At 32.4% G+C, this 17,266-nt stretch overlaps 2 protein-coding genes across 2 annotated transcripts; both read right to left on the reverse strand.

Annotated features, from left to right (window-relative positions):
• Positions 1 to 890: 890 nt before the first annotated feature.
• On the reverse strand, positions 891 to 1,668 carry LOC122722195. The gene has a single exon (XM_043952367.1). It carries the CDS (start codon positions 1,419 to 1,421, stop codon positions 957 to 959), a length of 465 nt encoding a protein of 154 aa, XP_043808302.1. The 5' UTR covers positions 1,422 to 1,668; the 3' UTR covers positions 891 to 956.
• A 1,368-nt stretch (positions 1,669 to 3,036) lies between these two features.
• On the reverse strand, positions 3,037 to 16,688 carry LOC110604394 (glycogen phosphorylase 1). Its single transcript, XM_021742545.2, has 22 exons — positions 15,760 to 16,688; positions 15,139 to 15,253; positions 14,702 to 14,802; positions 13,621 to 13,712; positions 12,871 to 13,006; positions 12,693 to 12,761; positions 12,401 to 12,502; positions 11,703 to 11,801; positions 11,204 to 11,314; positions 10,544 to 10,750; positions 10,172 to 10,279; positions 9,415 to 9,510; positions 9,248 to 9,304; positions 8,397 to 8,543; positions 8,239 to 8,298; positions 7,663 to 7,767; positions 7,341 to 7,502; positions 5,943 to 6,016; positions 4,461 to 4,584; positions 4,061 to 4,152; positions 3,706 to 3,826; positions 3,037 to 3,618 (listed from the first exon to the last, which is right to left on the reverse strand). The coding sequence occupies exons 1-22, from the start codon at positions 16,468 to 16,470 to the stop codon at positions 3,466 to 3,468; spliced, it is 3,042 nt and encodes a 1,013-aa protein (XP_021598237.1). The 5' UTR covers positions 16,471 to 16,688; the 3' UTR covers positions 3,037 to 3,465.
• Positions 16,689 to 17,266: the final 578 nt, after the last annotated feature.

Raw genomic sequence — 17,266 nt, forward strand, 5'->3', positions numbered from 1 at the left:
AATTTTTCTTAAATTGATAAAACTTTGATAAAGCATTAAAATTAAGGTTAGCATTTGTTCGGTTAAAAATCAAATCGAATTGAATAAACTGAGAATTAAAATTTTAATATTTATAAAAATCATACCGAACCGACTTTGATCAGAAATCGAATCGAATCAAACCGGTCTTATTCAATTCGATTCGATTCGGTTTGATCGGTTTCAATTTTAATAATTTTTTTTACTTTTTATACTTTATTTTTAGTAGTTTAAAATTTAATTAAAATATTTTAATTTTAATATGATTTAATTTCTCATCGAAAATAATATATTATTATCAATAATCGGTTCGATTTAATTTTTTTCAATTTTTTTATTATTAAAATCAAATCGAATCGAATCGAAATAATCAAATTTTTTAAAATTAAAAATCAAACCGAATCGAAATAAATAAAAACAAAATTAAAATTTTAAATTAATTTAATTCGATCAATTTTTTCGATTGAACTGAATACGGCTCCCTTCTAATTAGAATCATAATTTAGTCGCGCCATAAGCAAAACCAAGGAGAATTATTAGATTAGCTAGAGGGATGATGATTTTGACTTTTGTATTCTCCACCCCTTTTTTCAGTTCTGCTCAACAACTGCAATTTCATAAAGGAAGAAACAATACTTTCTCTCGTTGTCTTATTAAATTATCAATTAGGTTAAGGTCATTACTCATGAAGTTTCGAGTTTCAACTCTAGTAAAACCTACACCTAACGAATTCAAGAAAAAATTATATCAATTAGATTAGTCTAATTGACCACCCATCTCTTCAAATGGGGAGGTCATATCGTTCACTGTTTTTTGTAATGATTGAGATAAGGTTCACAAAAGCAGAGCAGAAGTTCCAAAACTCAAACGCATAACCAAACCACAATAACCATAATGCAAAATTATTACAAGCACATGTTACAAACCCATAATATTTCTCAAGAATCAAGATGAGGAAATGGGTTCCAGAACATGAGTGAAAACAGGAAGAGATTAGGAACTAAAATAGGAATAGAAGGGTGAATATTATTGCCAAGTCTTTTCCTTCTCAACCTCTTCCTAATATACTCTCTTTTTTGCTCATCACCCCACTGTGCTTCCTCTACTCCCTTTGCTGGAATCAGAGGTGGGGGCTGCTGATAAGGGCACTTGGACCTCCAAGAAGTCTCAGGGAGCCCTAATCTGGATACCCTTTTGAGGAATAGAGAGAAAGCCCACCTCAGATGGAGAGAAGGAAAGATCCTGTGGTCTTTGGTGCAGAGAATTGGTGGGTAGTCCCAGTTGAGATAGCAAGGGATTTGTGTGGAGATGAAGAATTGAGAGTAGAGAGGAGGTGTTGTAGTGGGGCTGATTAGGATGTGGGTTAGGGCTTGTAGTCTCTGCTCCCATTTTGTGTCCTCCATCTTCAAGATAAGATTTGAAGATCAGAGATTGGTTAATGAACTCTTTGCAAAATGGCGTTGGAGGTAAAAAGTTCTCGTCTGTTTAGCTTGGCATGTCATGCGTTGATAGTTAAATCTACAATTAAATCCAGTAAAATGGTTGCTTGAGAGATGAACTGAAAATCAAGCAATTAATTTTCATTGGTTCATATAGATTCAAATTGAGTTCTTCCCCAATTATAATAAATAACAACCACCAGAAATCATTGAAAATATGTGACCTTTAGACGTATTTAAATAATTGGGCTTGGGTAAATTTTCTCGGTTCTTCATCCATCTACCAACGAAAAACCAAGTGAAAGCACATGAGGTTATGATGGTGAATTTTGCCTCAAGTGATTGAGAAAAAAAAAACTTCCCGAATATGTTTCTTTGTTTCAAGCATTTTTCTGATGCTTGCGACACTAAAAAAAATTAATTAATAAAAAATATTTTTTTAATTAAAAATAAAATAATAGTTATATGTAAAGAAGAATTATTTTTTTAAAGATTTTATCTGTTTATAGAAAATAATTTATATTTAAAAATATTTTTTATAAAAAATATTTTTAAAAAAATATATTTTTCAACGAAATAATTTATTTTTTTATTATTTAATTTTAATTTAAAAAACAAATATATTAATAAATTTATATATATAAATTTTAGTAAAAATGTTAAAATATAGAATTTAATTTAAAAAAAATCATTTTTCTTAAAATGATTTAATTTTATCCCTCGATAAATATTTTCTCAAAAAATATTTTTTTACGACATACAGAGGAAGAAAGTTATTTTCTAGTTGTTAACACTATATTACATATAAATTTATTAATATTTTTATTTTTTTAAATTATAATAAAAAAATAAATAATTTTTGTAAAAAATATTTCTATAAAAAAAATTAATTAATAAAAAATATTTTTTTAATTAAAAATAAAATAATAGTTATATGTAAAGAAGAATTATTTTTTTAAAGATTTTATCTGTTTATATTTAAAAATATTTTTTAAAAATATATTTTTCAACGTAATAATTTATTTTTTTTATTATTTAATTTTAATTTAAGAAACAAATATATTAATAAATTTATATATAAAAATCTTAGTAAAAATTTTAAAATATGAAATTAATTTTTTTAAAAAAATCATTTTTCTTAAAATGATTTAATTTTATCCCACCACAAATATTTTCTAAAAAATATTTTTTTAAGACATACTGAGGAAGAAAGTTATTTTCTAGTTGTTAACACTATATTACATATAAATTTATTAATATTTTTATTTTTTAAAATTATAATAAAAAAATAAAAAATAATTTTTGTAAAAAATATTTCTATAAAAAAAATTTTCCACCGATAATATTTTCTATAAATGTTTTTATAAGCAAATTATTCCAGAATCAAACGCTGTAAATTAATCGGAAATACCTATCCAAGCCGAAGAGTTAAATCCATGAACAATGGGTTTAAGAGAATGGATCTTCTCAACTTGCCAAGTTACCGTTCGAAAATAGAAGAGGGGAAGAGAGGGTACACTTAATTTTGTAATGCTTCGGAGGATGAGTAATGAAGGGGAAAAATGCCAACTAAGAGTCTTAAAGAATTGGTTATAGGTAATTATTCCAAAGTAGCTTTTTAAAAAAATGATAATCAATCATGATTATCATTTTTATAACAAAGCTAACAAAATTTTATTACAGTTAACTCACGAGTGAAGCTACATTTTTATTTTTTTTACATTTCCATGAAGTATAACTGCATATCTAAATTTTATTTATTGCATATATAATGATATGCAGATTACTCCTGCTAGATACTCCTTTATTATTCTCTTCAAGTTACATGCTGAGCTTCCATAGCTTCCTGCTTGCTTCTTCTGATGTAGGCCTTTCAGCATTTGGCGTGAAAACTGATGCCAAGTAGTGCCGCTGGGAGAACTGTAATGCATAAAAATGAAAGCTCGCATGTGCCTTGATCCATTATTTGTTCTGCTCGACTGGTATCTCAATTCAGAGGAATAAGAGATCAGGCTGGGCATCTGCAGCGTTCAATTCCCCAAGTCTTCTCTGCATAATCGTCGATTGTTCTATCACTGCTAAATCTTCCAGACCCAGCTGTGCTAAGAATGCTCATTTGAGTCCACTTCTCTTCATCAATAAATGCCTTGTCCGCTGCGGCCTGCAGTTGTATAATGTTTGAAGCAGATAATTTTTTTGCACCATTCTTAGTGAAACCATGCCAAAATTATAATCAAATGATTATTACCTGTGCCTCCAGATAGCTCTCAAAATCAGCACCTAGGAGGTAAAAGTCATTGTCAACCTCCACGCTGTCACATAACGATTCAAAATAGTCTTCGAAGCCAAAGTAGCCATTTCGAACCATTCTGCTAGCGGCAGTCAAGTCATTCAAAATCATAGTCTAAAGTACATCACGCACACGCACACCAACAATTCCACAGAATGATCAATACAATAACAAGTTAACCACCATGAAGTATAAGCCTTTTATCCTCCAAAAGCAGTCATTTAACGTCACTCTTCATAAGTCACAAGGAAGAATGCCTCTGTTCTTTATATTTTATATTCTTTATTTATTTGAAGGGGAGGGAGGGAGATACCTTACAACACGAGCAAATTGAAGAGGTACTTTAAGATTAGGTGCTTTCTTGCGCAAAACTGGAACTTCGCTGACTTTTGCACCGAACAAAAACTGGAAAGAAAATTCATTCATCTTATTAGAAGAATAATAAGCAGATGATGAGACCCAATTGTTTTAAAAGTAAGGAAGAACAGGGAACAAAGAAGAAAGCCTTAATGCACTTTCAAAAAGCTTGTTGACAATACTTAATACAGAAATCAACTTGAGCTGAATCCCAACCATCAGAGCAGGTTATCTCGATCATTTTGCACTCATGAAACATATTTCGCCCATTTATCAATATGTTAATTATAGATCACGTGGGCACAACTTTCTCCTTGAAATAACATATTTCGAACTTCATTTCTGATGGTTCTTACCATGTTATCTGCGCCTATTTCTTCTATAATTTCAATGGTTGAACCATCTGCAGTAGCTAAAAGTAAACATCCATTCATCAAAAACTTCATGCAGCCGGTTCCCGATGCCTCATGTCCCGCAGTGCTGCGTAGAAAGAAAGAAGGAAAAGAGGGGAAAAAAAATGAATTTTAGACGACATCAAGAATATTTGCACAGAAAAGCACATCAAGAAACTTCCACTAAATTGTATGAAATACATAAATATTAAAGGAGTTGCATAATCCACAGGATGGGCAAATCGCACATGCTTTATGGAAGAAAAGTAGATTAGCGATATCATCAAGAAATTCAGACAGGAGACTAATGTCACTAATACGAACACCACATTGACAAAGTTGAAAAATAAACAAATGATCCTTTTGTTTTTAATCTCTTAGTACATTCAAAAAAGCACTTAATCGGACCAGTGGCTAGGAGCCCTTAAATTTTTTAAGGGAGCCCAAACTTAGACCAAAATTATATGTTGTTATTGGATAGAAAAAATAATTAATTAGCTGTGAGTGGTTAAAACTTTTTTCCTAATAAAAAATGAATTATTACTGATTTGAATATATTATAATTTATAAATAATAAAAAAAATTATATAATTGAAATATCCATAAAAAAAATTTATAGATAGAATATATACAAGAACAATTTACATTATCATACAACTTTTAGATTCTACAAATTACAAATTAGTACTTTTTTAAATATATGAAAATTAATTAAATATACAATTCTATATAATGAACTATATATATAAATAGAAAATAAATAATATCATCAAGTTAAAAAAATCAGTTTTGAAAAATAAAAAGAAAATGGAGTGAACTTAACTTTATAAAACAAAGTTCAAAGCTTAAAATAAAATAAAGATCAGAAATAATTTATCTACCCATTGTAGTCTTATATGATAAATGTTAAGAGGTTGAAAATCCTTAAGAGGGAAAAGAACACGTGAACATAAATTTTAAAATTTTTTCTTCGGATTTTTTATTATTGTTCCTACATAGGATTTGAAAAAAATATATAGCATTCTGATTTTTTTTTTTACACAACAACCAACTATAGTTTAATTTTACTAGCTAACTTTTTAATTAATAGATTTTTTTTAAACAAATAATGACAGCTAAATGGTATTAAACTTTCTAAATATTTGCACCATTTTTTTTTCGGATTAAACAAAACAAATTATTTTTTAATCAACCATTGCAATTTTGCAAGGGTTAGTTAGAGGGGCCAAGGCTCCTCCTTGTCCTTGTCCCTGTCCCCCCTCCACCCTCCCTGCTAGTGGCAATCCGAATTGGCTTCCTCAGAAACTAGAAATTTTAATTGGCAAAATAACGGTTCCTAAAATTAAAATTCTTAACTGGGTTGGGATATTAGCAATTTGCAACAAGCAAAATGATTGAAGTTGAAAGTAGGCTTTCATCAAACTGGCAAGTAAGAGATCTACAAACCTTAAGTGTTGTGAGAGGTCAGCCCCTGGAATTACCAACTCAGCAACAGTGATATTGTAATCTGGGATAAAAACCTATCATGGTACAAAACCAGAATTAGAAATGTTAACGGAAAAGTAAATCTTCAGTAACTGACAAGTGCTAAGCCTCTGGCAGGAAACAGAATGTGAAGTTAACTCATAATAAAAAGATTTGTTCTGTATAGATATAAAAGGCTATAACGCAATAGCTGCTCAATAATGATTGTATGAATAAAAGTTAAGTGTGTTAAAAGTTAAAATAATAAAAGAGAAAGAAGAAAATATTAAGAGAAAATTTACATAGTTTGACAATGAGAGGCTATATGTACGGACACAAAAGCTAAATCTTTTTTAATAGTATTCTATATCTCATGATACATAAACTTCCTCATTTATAATAAAAATACCCACATATAACATTATTACCATAAATTAAGAGATAATACTCTTCCTCAGGTTGGAGTGTGGAATCTCATTAATTCCATTACTCTGAGATTCTTATTGAAACCAATTCTTCCTCACAATAGCTCAAAAAAATAGCATAAATAAAACAATTAGCAGCTAAACATCTTCATAAAGCGCCCATATAAATCAAAAAAAAAAAAAAAAAGACAAAGCAATCCTTAGAATTCCACTTTTTTCTTTAAAGGTGATGCAGGTAAGAAAACATCAATAAAAAGCAACTCATATAGTTGCATTTCCCCTCTAAAGGAAATACAAACAAGCAAACATCAATATAAAACAACCCACGTGGTTGCACAAAACAACTAACCAAACACAAAAACTTAGGCTTGAACAATGCAATGAAAAATACTAACGATAATGTAGATAAAAGTCTCAATGAATCGAAAGATTTGATACCATGTTAAAGTTAGAAATCGAAAGATTTGATACCATGTTAAAGTTAGAAAAACAAGGGAGAAGAAAGAAAATAGTTTGAGAAGATTTACATGGTTTAGCAACGACAACCCTACGTCCACATACACAACCTCAATGGGATACATTTTTTATTCAATTATATTCTATATATCGTAATGAAAAAAGTTTCCAATTTACAATGGAAGACCTAAGACATATATGACATGAGACCATAAACTCATAAATAAAGGAATTATCTATTTAAATAAGGATATATAAACTAAAAATGCTCTACTTATTCAGAAATACAAATTCTATACTAAATAGGAATAACCTTTCATAACAAAGTGGATGGACAAAATTTCAGTGCTCAAAGAAGTCTGGTAGCCAGCTAATTTTTGCCTTGATTGTGCTTTGAAATTGGTCGGGACACAGGAGACCCATTTTGTAGTAAATGTTACACAAGCAAGCGTGCCAATGTTTGTCTAACAAATTTAGACAAGATAAATTATGCTCTTACCAGCTTCAAAAGATCTCCAATATCTGGGTCATTGTTAATCTTTTCTGCTACAGCATGACATAGTTTGATAATCTTCTTTGCAATTTCATAACCAGGAGCAGCTTTTCCCCCAATTATGCAAACTCGAGGAACAACATTTCTCCTGTCTTTCTTCTCCATGTTCTGAAACAAAGTCAGAATATCATACATTATGCAATCATATCAGAAGACACATATATTCACTCAAGTTAGTAAGTTGGCATGTAGAGTCTCATTCTAGATCCAGCTGAAATATGGTTAACTGAAGCTAATAAAATTTTTTACTCAAGAAGATTCCCGTTACCTTAATGCAATCATATCTGTGGATGATGCCAAGTATATTGAGAAACTGTCTTTTGTACTCATGTATTCGCTTTAACTGCACATCAAACATTGCATCCACACTGACCTGCAATTGAGAAAATACACTACTAACATAAGGTTATGCTTTGTATAATATAATGCAATGCAGTGTAATTAATCATGTAAAGTAATGAATGATGTAATAGTCGTTTTTATTTTAATATTTAGTTTATTTATGGTGCTAATAATTGGTGGTAATTATGATGGTGATGGTTGGATGAGGTGGTGGCAAGGTAGGATGGGGTGGGGCAGTGATGGTGGTAATTGACAACAAATGAAAGAAATCAAAACAGGTAATCATGATTTCTGTATGTATGACTATTACATTACCTAAAGCGTATTATCTAATTTTCACCAAACAAAGTAATTAAACTTGCAAAGTAATAACAATTACTTTACATCTTTGATCACGTCATACCAAACGTAGCTTAGATCAGATAAAAGCTTCTAGAAGGCATAAACCTTCTCAAAAAAGAACAAGGAGACGCATAATAATTCCAAAAAAGCTCACTCAAACCTTGACTCCACTCATTGCTTCAATATATTCTGCAAGCCTCATTTTGTTAACCTTCCTCACCTGCAACAGTAAAAAAATAGTGACAAATATATTCACCCATTACAAAACTATCTGATTTGCTTTCAAATATTAGCATGCACATTAAAGCTGAAAGTTACCATCTTCCATTCTTCATGTAGATCACCATTTGTTGCATACTCTTGCAAACCTACTAATAGGTCCATATCACGAATCCAAGCTTCTGTTCCAAGCCATTTTGAGATAAGAGCACACAAACTTGGGTTGCTGACAACAACCCAGCGACGCTGAGAGAGACATTACATGTTAATAGATCAAATGCACTTCACACACACACATGAAATAAGCAAAAATAAACTCAATTTAGTTCTCAGCCCCATATGGCAAACTTATACCATATTGCTTAATCTTTCAATAGTACCAAGAACTAATATATGGAACAAAACCATGCTGAACAAATGCTGTAGACATTTGTGAGAAATGCATATAAAGTTCTTGCACGGTAATTATCAACCCTAGACATGTGTCAGATCTAGTGCATTTTGAATTCTAAAAATGCAGGCTGCTTTGAAGGGGAATCATTAGAACTGTGGAAAGAAGCACATTCGAGAGCAATTCAGCATGTTAAATTTCTGAATAGTTCAAACTACGAGAGAGTATCTGTTGCATTAAGGAGTCTACATTTATACTTCCTACAGTACTGACACATTAACCATCAAACACATGGGATTATCGTGGACCCAAAATAAGGACCCACAAAACCACAGGTAGTTGAGATTTCACACTGCTAAAAATGTTGTAGTACAGTCCAGCTGCCTTAGATACTAGAAATGTTCGGGTCTTCATTTGTAGATGATCACATCCAAAGTACAAGGTCCATATGGACCATCAAAATCCATTCACATATATAGAAGTTAAGAATTTTAAACAGTTTGATTTAGAAAATGATAAATTACAAAAAAGCATATTGAAGACAGTAAATAATCTCAACCTGGGTTACTCCATTTGTCTTGTAATGAAATTTGTGAGGCCACAACTCATAGAAGTCCTGCAAAGATGTTCTAGGGAGTCTAAGATAAAATTTTCTGATGACACTCCAACAAGCATATATCAGGAAAGGATGAAACAAGCATGTAAAAAATGGGAATGATATTTTACCTTGAACACTCTTGTTTTTAATAACTCTGCGTGCATTTTAGAGACACCATTCACAGTGTGAGAGCAGACAATTGATAGATTTGCCATTCGAATACTCTGTCAAGCAATGTAAATAAAACCTCAAATTCCACACTACTTCACAATTTACCACCAAACTGAGCTGTGCATTCAAGGGGGGAACTTATTAAGAAATGAGTACTAAATTACCCTAAAAGTAAGAAGCAATTGATTATTCCCTTTCCATTAGAAAGAGAGAAAGATAGATAGAAAGAGGGAGAATAACATTTGAAAGGTACAATCCAATTAGTTCTCAACCCCAGATTAGTCAAGTAGTATATAGATCCTGTTCCTTAATTCATCTCCAATTAAAGTCAAGTATTCTGTTATCAAATACAGTGTAAAACTTTTACTACTTCAGCCCTATTGTTTTCATCAATGTATAATGACAAATAATGCCGAGATATCTAAAGGGACACAAAAACTCGTGCATTTGACTTTTAGAGCCTAGACCAAGCTAGAGGTTGTAAGCTTCCCAGTCTTGAAGATACTTGTAAAGAAAATATAATCTCAAATATGAATAACTTCAAGGTCTTAAAATAGTTGAGAGATACCGGTTGCTCAATTTTGCAAAACTGTTTACCAGATTACATTGCCATCTAATACTCCTCATTTTCTAATGCCACTTTTACTTCTCAAAATCAGGCAGGAAAAAAAAAACTGTTGAAAAGAGAAAATTTTGAATGGATATTACAAATACCTTCACTGCACCTTCCTCAATAATTGACATCCTGGAAAGTCGGTCATAATCTAAACCAATTCGCTTCTTCAACTCTTCAAGGAATCTAAAGTTTATTTCATATATTATCTGAATAAAAGAACAATTCCATCAGGAAAGAAAGAATATATAGACAATTTGTCTTCCAACTGTTGCATGTTTCAAAATCTGATTGGATCTAAAATATAAAGGACATATATATCTAACATTAAGTGATAACGCAGTTAAACATTCTGAAATAGAAACTCATAGTTCTTGGGAAAGCCAAAGCAATATCATCAGAAATTTTTTCAAAAAGAATTTGGAACATATTTACTTGAGAAAATTGCACTTAGAACACGTATCAGAACCCACTTGTAAATGGCGTGGTAGAAGACTTCCCAGTAGATCAACAGGTATTTTCTCTGATGCTTCAGGCAACACTGTGTGAGTGGTAAAAGTAAAAATCTTGCATGAAATGTCCCATGCTCTGCTCCAACTCAAATTCTCTTCGTCAACGAGCACTCTCATGACCTCAGCTATTGCAAGAGACGGGTGAGTATCATTCAGCTGCAGGGCAACCTACATAATGTAAAAGAATATAGTGCGAATGAGCAGGCTAAGAATAAGGCAAATTATAGTCTGGGCAATCTCAAAGCACCCCATGCATTTTATACATGTAATTCACCAGCTACATTTATCATAAAATGTAATTTTCAGGTTTTTGTAATTTTGCAGGGAAGGGGCAACAATACATAGAAATTTTGTTTAAATTTTTCTATGACCTTCACATATACACATACTTTAATATTATTTTGTTTAGGGCCCAACTCAACCCAGCCTACATGATAAGCAGGTCTAATAGGAGAGTTTCTTTTTGCTCATAGTAGAATATGTAAAAATGTCTAGCAGAAATATCGCTTAGAATGCCAAATAGTATGTAATAAAATTAAGAAGCATGACTTTTTAATAACATTTAATTAGTTTGAATAACTGATTAAAGCACAGTGATAATGAGTAACTGTAGAAAGAAACCTTTTCTGGGAAGTCATCAAAGTTACTGTGAGTGTCTTTAAACCTCCGAATAATGTCTTGCAATGACGCAGAGACAAAAAAATATTGTTGTTTCAACCGTAGTTCCTTCCCCTGAAAGAGTAATCAATGGGACATTCATACCACTGCACAACAACCGTAATACAAAAACGAATCATCCAGGAATTTATCCACTTGACCAATGATTAATGATTAATTTCATGCTCATCAAATCTTGCAATAGTCTTACCACTGCTTAAAAGGTTATAACGGCATGATACGGTAAAAGAAAAAGTGAACAGCTGAAAATGAAAGAACGAAAAAGATATTATAGGAAAAAGCATGAATTATCCCTCTCTCATCTCCACATGGTAAAGCCCTGAAACAATAAACTGCCACAATATACAAGCACTTGAATGAAGCATGAGGAAATGATGCAATGGGGGTGAGACAGGTTGCAAAACGTAAGCAATAGTATAGAACATAAGAGAAAAAAGCAAACCTGATGTGAGCGGTCATCAGGGTATAAAATGCTACTTATGGTTTCTGCCCTCTGTCTATTGACAACGGCATTGATGTAGTCTCCAGTATTATACGACTCCTGCAAATCATGAAGGACTCAAGGAGACTCAGTACTCCAAATTTCGGAAATAGTGAGAGATAATATCAGAAATCAGAAATGGGAATAATGCTTAAACATAAAACTATTTGCTTCCCTACCAAAGCAAAATTTTTATCTATGTCTACACTGTATATAAAAGTATATTAAGCTATCAAAATCTTTCAGAAAAAAGTATTCAATAATTCTGTAGATCTCCAAAATACCTGAGCAAGCTAATACAAAATTCTAATTGCATAAACTTGTGCCTTGCAGCTTTGTAACTATCCTGACACAAACTTGCTCTGTAAACCTCTGCTGGAACAAGCAGACCTAATATAACTGGGATATAGGGATTCCTTAATTAAATATATCTTCTTGGCCTCTACCTTCCTCTTATAATGATATAATATTTACAAGGAAACTAATAAATGTATGCTAAATATGTGAGATCTTAAATATAGTGTCTAAAAATCAAGTTAATAGTTTCCTAGAAGTTCTATGCTAGTTTAGTATCTCCCCTGTGGCATGTGTTAAAAAAATTAAAAAGAGAGAGTTATGCATACTTGAGATGAATACTGTTCAACTGTAGTAAAATTTACCATGTCATTTTGATCACTTGGTTTAGCAGCCCAGAGGCGAAGTGTAATGGTATTCCTTGTTCCATAGCCAGGTATTAGATTATCATACGCTACAGCTTCAACCTATCAGCACATAAATTTGCAGACAAACCAGTAAATAGACAAAAAATCTAATCAGAAACTAGAGTACTTTTTCACAAAAGTACTTCGTAACACTAAAACACAAACTATTATGAAGATATAAATGTTAGATAACTAAAAAGACAACTTTGAAGAATGCAACATTGAACAAATGAAGATTATTACAGTTTACCGTTTCATTGGGGACCCATACTTTATGCTTTCCACCTTTAAAATTTTCCTCTTCGACAGTCCCATAGAACTAATTAATCCAACACAGCAAGATAAATAGTTATTATAGAAGTTTAAGACAACAGAATATGGATTGGCAGTGACATACACTGCACAGAAAGAGAGGAAGTACTTGCAACCTTCACAGTATAAGTTACATGAATCCGTTCTATCTCCCAAGGATTTCCAAAATTTAACCAATAATCAGGTTGCTCATGTTGATAGCCATCCAATATGACCTGGCGGAACAACCCATACTGGTATCGCAGCCCATAACTGCGACAAAGTAAGGTGTGATTCTACAAAATCAACAAACATCTTCCAACACAACACATTGAAAACTTGCAGTCACCTAAAACAGTTATACATTCATCAATCACAGGACTGTGCATAACATAACCAACTGATGAAGGATCACCATGTCAAAGTTCTTTCAGGATTTCACACAATTATTTGCCTATATGCGTGTTCAACAAAGAATATGAGTTACACCAAAACTCAGGGAACATTGTAAAAGTTTGTGTCTTAAATGACCATCTAAGGAAGAAGCCAAGCTGTTTCTCTTCCATTTAGTGGACACTTATTTTCTGTTATCTCTAACAGAAATTTATCCCCTTCTCAAATATGTAATGAAGGGTAAGGTATTGGAATTGATCTCAGAGAGGAGAAGGATTTTTTTATTTAAGTATCAGACTCCTTTTCTTGATTTTAGGGTGGTTTCACTGTCTGTCAGGCTTTACAACATTGTTCAGATGTTGATGATAAAATAATTGAAGCTTGATCAAAGACACATAAAGCCAATTTTACAGTCTGGTTTACAACTTCAGAGAGCAAATTATCACTTTCAACGTGTAAAGATCAATAAAAGGAATGACATAGCAGAATAATACCCCCATGCAGGATAGTCCAACGTAGCTAAGGAATCCATTTGACAAGCTGAAAGACGAGCAAGGCCACCATTACCAAGGGCAGCATCCCCTTCCTCAAAACATCACAACCAATAACTTATACATAAGTTAAACATCAGTCAAGAAAGTCGAATAATTAAATTTTAATTTGTAGCATGTGAATTAACTTGGTAAAAATCTAGAACAACCTCAAACAATGTCCAATCCAAAAAATGCAGACAATTATTTCCTTGTCAATTAATCCTATGTCCACAGTGCATGTGTGTGTACACGGTAGACCAGAGGTAAAATATATCTGTTAGTTGCTATATGGGAGAAAATGAAGAAGAAGATTCTAACAAAATAATGTTTGTCTACCATGAATAGCATGTAGAATACCTAAACACAATAAATTGACTTGTTTTCAGCATTAAATATAGAAATTCAACTGAGATTCCTCATTATTGAGGTAAAACCAAAAACTTCTTTTGCCCCCAACCCAAGCTGAAAGCAATTCAAGCAAGTATGATCCTTCAGGTGCATTATCCTAACATCTACTTTGCTACATATGATAGAATGAATATACTTGCAAGGAATAACATCTGTAAATAGAAATTTGGTTGAATTTCTTATATGGATTTCTTTTGCAAGGATATTTAGATATTTAATTAACTTCAAGCTTCTCACTGCATTCCAGAATAGTTAAAGACTACTTATTCATTATTAAGATTATTTTCCCCAATACCCTAACACATGTCCAGGAAGTTTTATCTGCTTAGCTTATCCATCACGAATTAATGCCAAAAGTTTATTTGTCTTGACTAATTCTTTGATTGTAGTCTTAAGTAAGTCCAAAGTTTCAACATTTTGACAAGACTGATCAATTATATCATGCCATGAAAGTAACATGCATATGCTCAGACAGACTTCTTTGCGGCTTCTCCCCAACTTCCCTTTTACCCTTGTAACATGTGCATTCCATTTTTTAGACTATTAACACATTCCATATATTCATGATAGTGCTACATAATTCCATATGAACAGAAAAATCAAAGTTATTAGGATAAAAAAATGCCAAGCCAACCTGCTCTGCCAAAACTTCAAAATCAAAACCAAGCTGAGATAATGCATCTGCATATTGGTCTCGAATGCCAAGATTGATGACACTATTTGACAAGGAGCGACCTGATATTCCAATTTAAACTGAGCAAATAGCAATTTAACAGCTGGAATGCTAGAAATACAGGCCCAACTATGCAATTGAAGGTTAAATCAGTCAACAATTCCTTCTAAGCATAATGAACCTGAGGATTCCTTCTCACTAAAGCAAAAACAACTTCATAAAAAGCTTAAGATGTATAAATATTAAGTTGTAACCCAGAAGAAATAAATCATAGACATTATTCAGTTAAAAAGTATCACTTAGGAAGAAAAATATGGAAAAGCTTATTATAACAGCCTTTAACATGATATAACATCATAAAAGTAAAGGAAAATCACGCAAATGAAGTACGTCAATACCCATAAGATACTCAAGTGAGAGGAAGTATAAACGCTTTGGATCTTTCCTCCTGAAGCATATTTGGGTATCATGCCAACGTTCGATCAAACGATCTCTCACGCTATGTGTCAAAGCCTACATATAACGACATTCAAAATCAAATAACCATTCTTGAAAAGTACTGCCATATTGGCATGATACAAAACGAGCAGCCTGCATAATGTTCCTTGCATTTCCTGATATTTAAATCTGGCCACCGGTAGAAGCGTTGAAGACCAAAATTAAATTCATCGCCATACGAAAATGAATTCCACAACCTTTTAGAATTCCCAGAAAAACAGATGTCATTTACAATACCCCACTTACGAAATTATTAATGATCCAGAATAGCTACTATTTCCTCATTCTAAATGAATAAACATGAAAATCAGAAGAAACATAATCCTGCATCTGTTGTACATTTTCATTTGGATATACAATTTTTTCCCTTTTTTAAAACACTTTTGGATTAATATTTACGGACAAAAAATTACGGACACGTTCCCGCCAAGATTTAAAATGAATGAAAATAAATTGGCAACATAAATAAATACTAATTCTAAAAGAAGGTAATGCAGTTGGCCAGTTGCCGTTGCCGTTACCTGGTAAGCTTCAAAATCGTCGAAACTAAAGCGTGACCTGGCCACCGTATACTCAACGTGATTCACAATATCATTTTGTAGAGTAGCCGGATCGTTCTTCAAAAACCGATCCATTAAGCCGAACATTCTCTCCACTTTTGCTCTATTCTCTCCTAGCCTCAATCCAGGCCTCCTCACCACTATACCTCTTCCCGTGGACCCCGTCTTCACCTCGGCGGCTCCACGTTCTCCACTTTCGATCGCCTGCATCAACACTTTCTTAATCTTATCCAAGCTCTCAGCGTCCTCAATTCTATTCCCACTGGAATCGGTAACATAAAACGTTTTCGTAAAATAATCCCCTTCATATTCAACAGTGGCCTTCTCGACAATAAGGCCAAGTACTTTGAATACACGAATAATGACCTGGAGGAGGCCGATTCGTTTACGGGAATGGATGACGAAGGCGGTTGCTCCACCGCCAAGATCGGAGTGGTCATCTTCAGTCCCGTCGACGACGGAGGTGGTGATAGTGGTGGTAGAGGCTGCAGATGGGGCGCGGAGAGATCCACTGGTGGAAGCGAGCCTGGGGAAGTTAAAATGAGAAGCATTGTAAGGGATGGAAATGGAGGAGTGTTTGTTAGAGGAAGCGGAAACGGAGGAGAGAGAAACGCCGGTGAAGGATGGAAATAAGAGTTTGGATTGGGAGAGAGGCAATGTGATCGGAGACATTGTGAGAAATCACATAAGCTGCTTATCGGAGAAGCTCTTGAAAGCGGAACTGAGTTACTGTAGGTGAGAGTGTCACAGTGAAGACGTGAGCTTGGGGAGGATGATGGTGACTCTGTAACTACTTAAAATCATGAGAAAGGGAGCTAGCTTTTGGCTTCATTAGATAGAGAGAGCATTAGAAGCGTGCGGTCTCATTACTAATCGTGAAGTGTCGATTAGTTTTGCGCCACCTGGGTCTAATTTCTTAAATGTTTGACCAAGCGGCTTTGCGCATCGCGAAACTCTGGGATCTAGATCACTTTATTCGGGGGAAGGAAAAGCTGAGTATGGATGAATGGGAGAGTGCCACGTGTACAATCATTTCCAACATCGCTTTTTATTATTATTAGGATTAATTTTCTTAAAAAAAATTATATTAATCTCAACAAATTAGATTAATTAGAATTAATATTCTATTCAAATTAAAAAAATTATTCGAATTAAATTAATTTAAAATTTTATTTTAAGTTTTTATTTATTTTAATTTAATTTTTAATTTTAAAAATTTTAATTATTTTTATTTGATTTAATTTTAATAAAAAAATTAAATTAAATCGTAATATATTACTTTTAATAATATAAAAAAATTAAATTATATTTAAATTAAAATATTTTAATTAAATTTTAAAATATTAAAAATAAAATGTGAAAAATAAAAAAAATTATTAAAAGTTTAAATCAATCAAATTGAATTAAATCAGATTGATTTGATTCGATTTGATTTTTAATTAAAATCAGTTCGATTCGATTTTTATAT

This window comes from Manihot esculenta, chromosome 17, assembly GCF_001659605.2.
Source record: "Manihot esculenta cultivar AM560-2 chromosome 17, M.esculenta_v8, whole genome shotgun sequence".
Lineage (NCBI taxonomy): Eukaryota > Viridiplantae > Streptophyta > Magnoliopsida > Malpighiales > Euphorbiaceae > Manihot > Manihot esculenta.

Coding starts and splice junctions, on each gene's coding strand:
- LOC122722195 (XM_043952367.1), bottom strand. CDS start 1,421: ATGGAGGACACAAAATGGGAGCAGAGACTACAAGCCCTAACCCACATC.
- LOC110604394 (XM_021742545.2), bottom strand. CDS start 16,470: ATGTCTCCGATCACATTGCCTCTCTCCCAATCCAAACTCTTATTTCCA. Junction 14,803..15,138: donor CTCACTTGAGTATCTTATGG/GTATTGACGTAC, acceptor TTGGAATATCAG/GTCGCTCCTTGTCAAATAGT. Junction 12,503..12,692: donor TATGGGTCCCCAATGAAACG/GTAAACTGTAAT, acceptor ATGTGCTGATAG/GTTGAAGCTGTAGCGTATGA.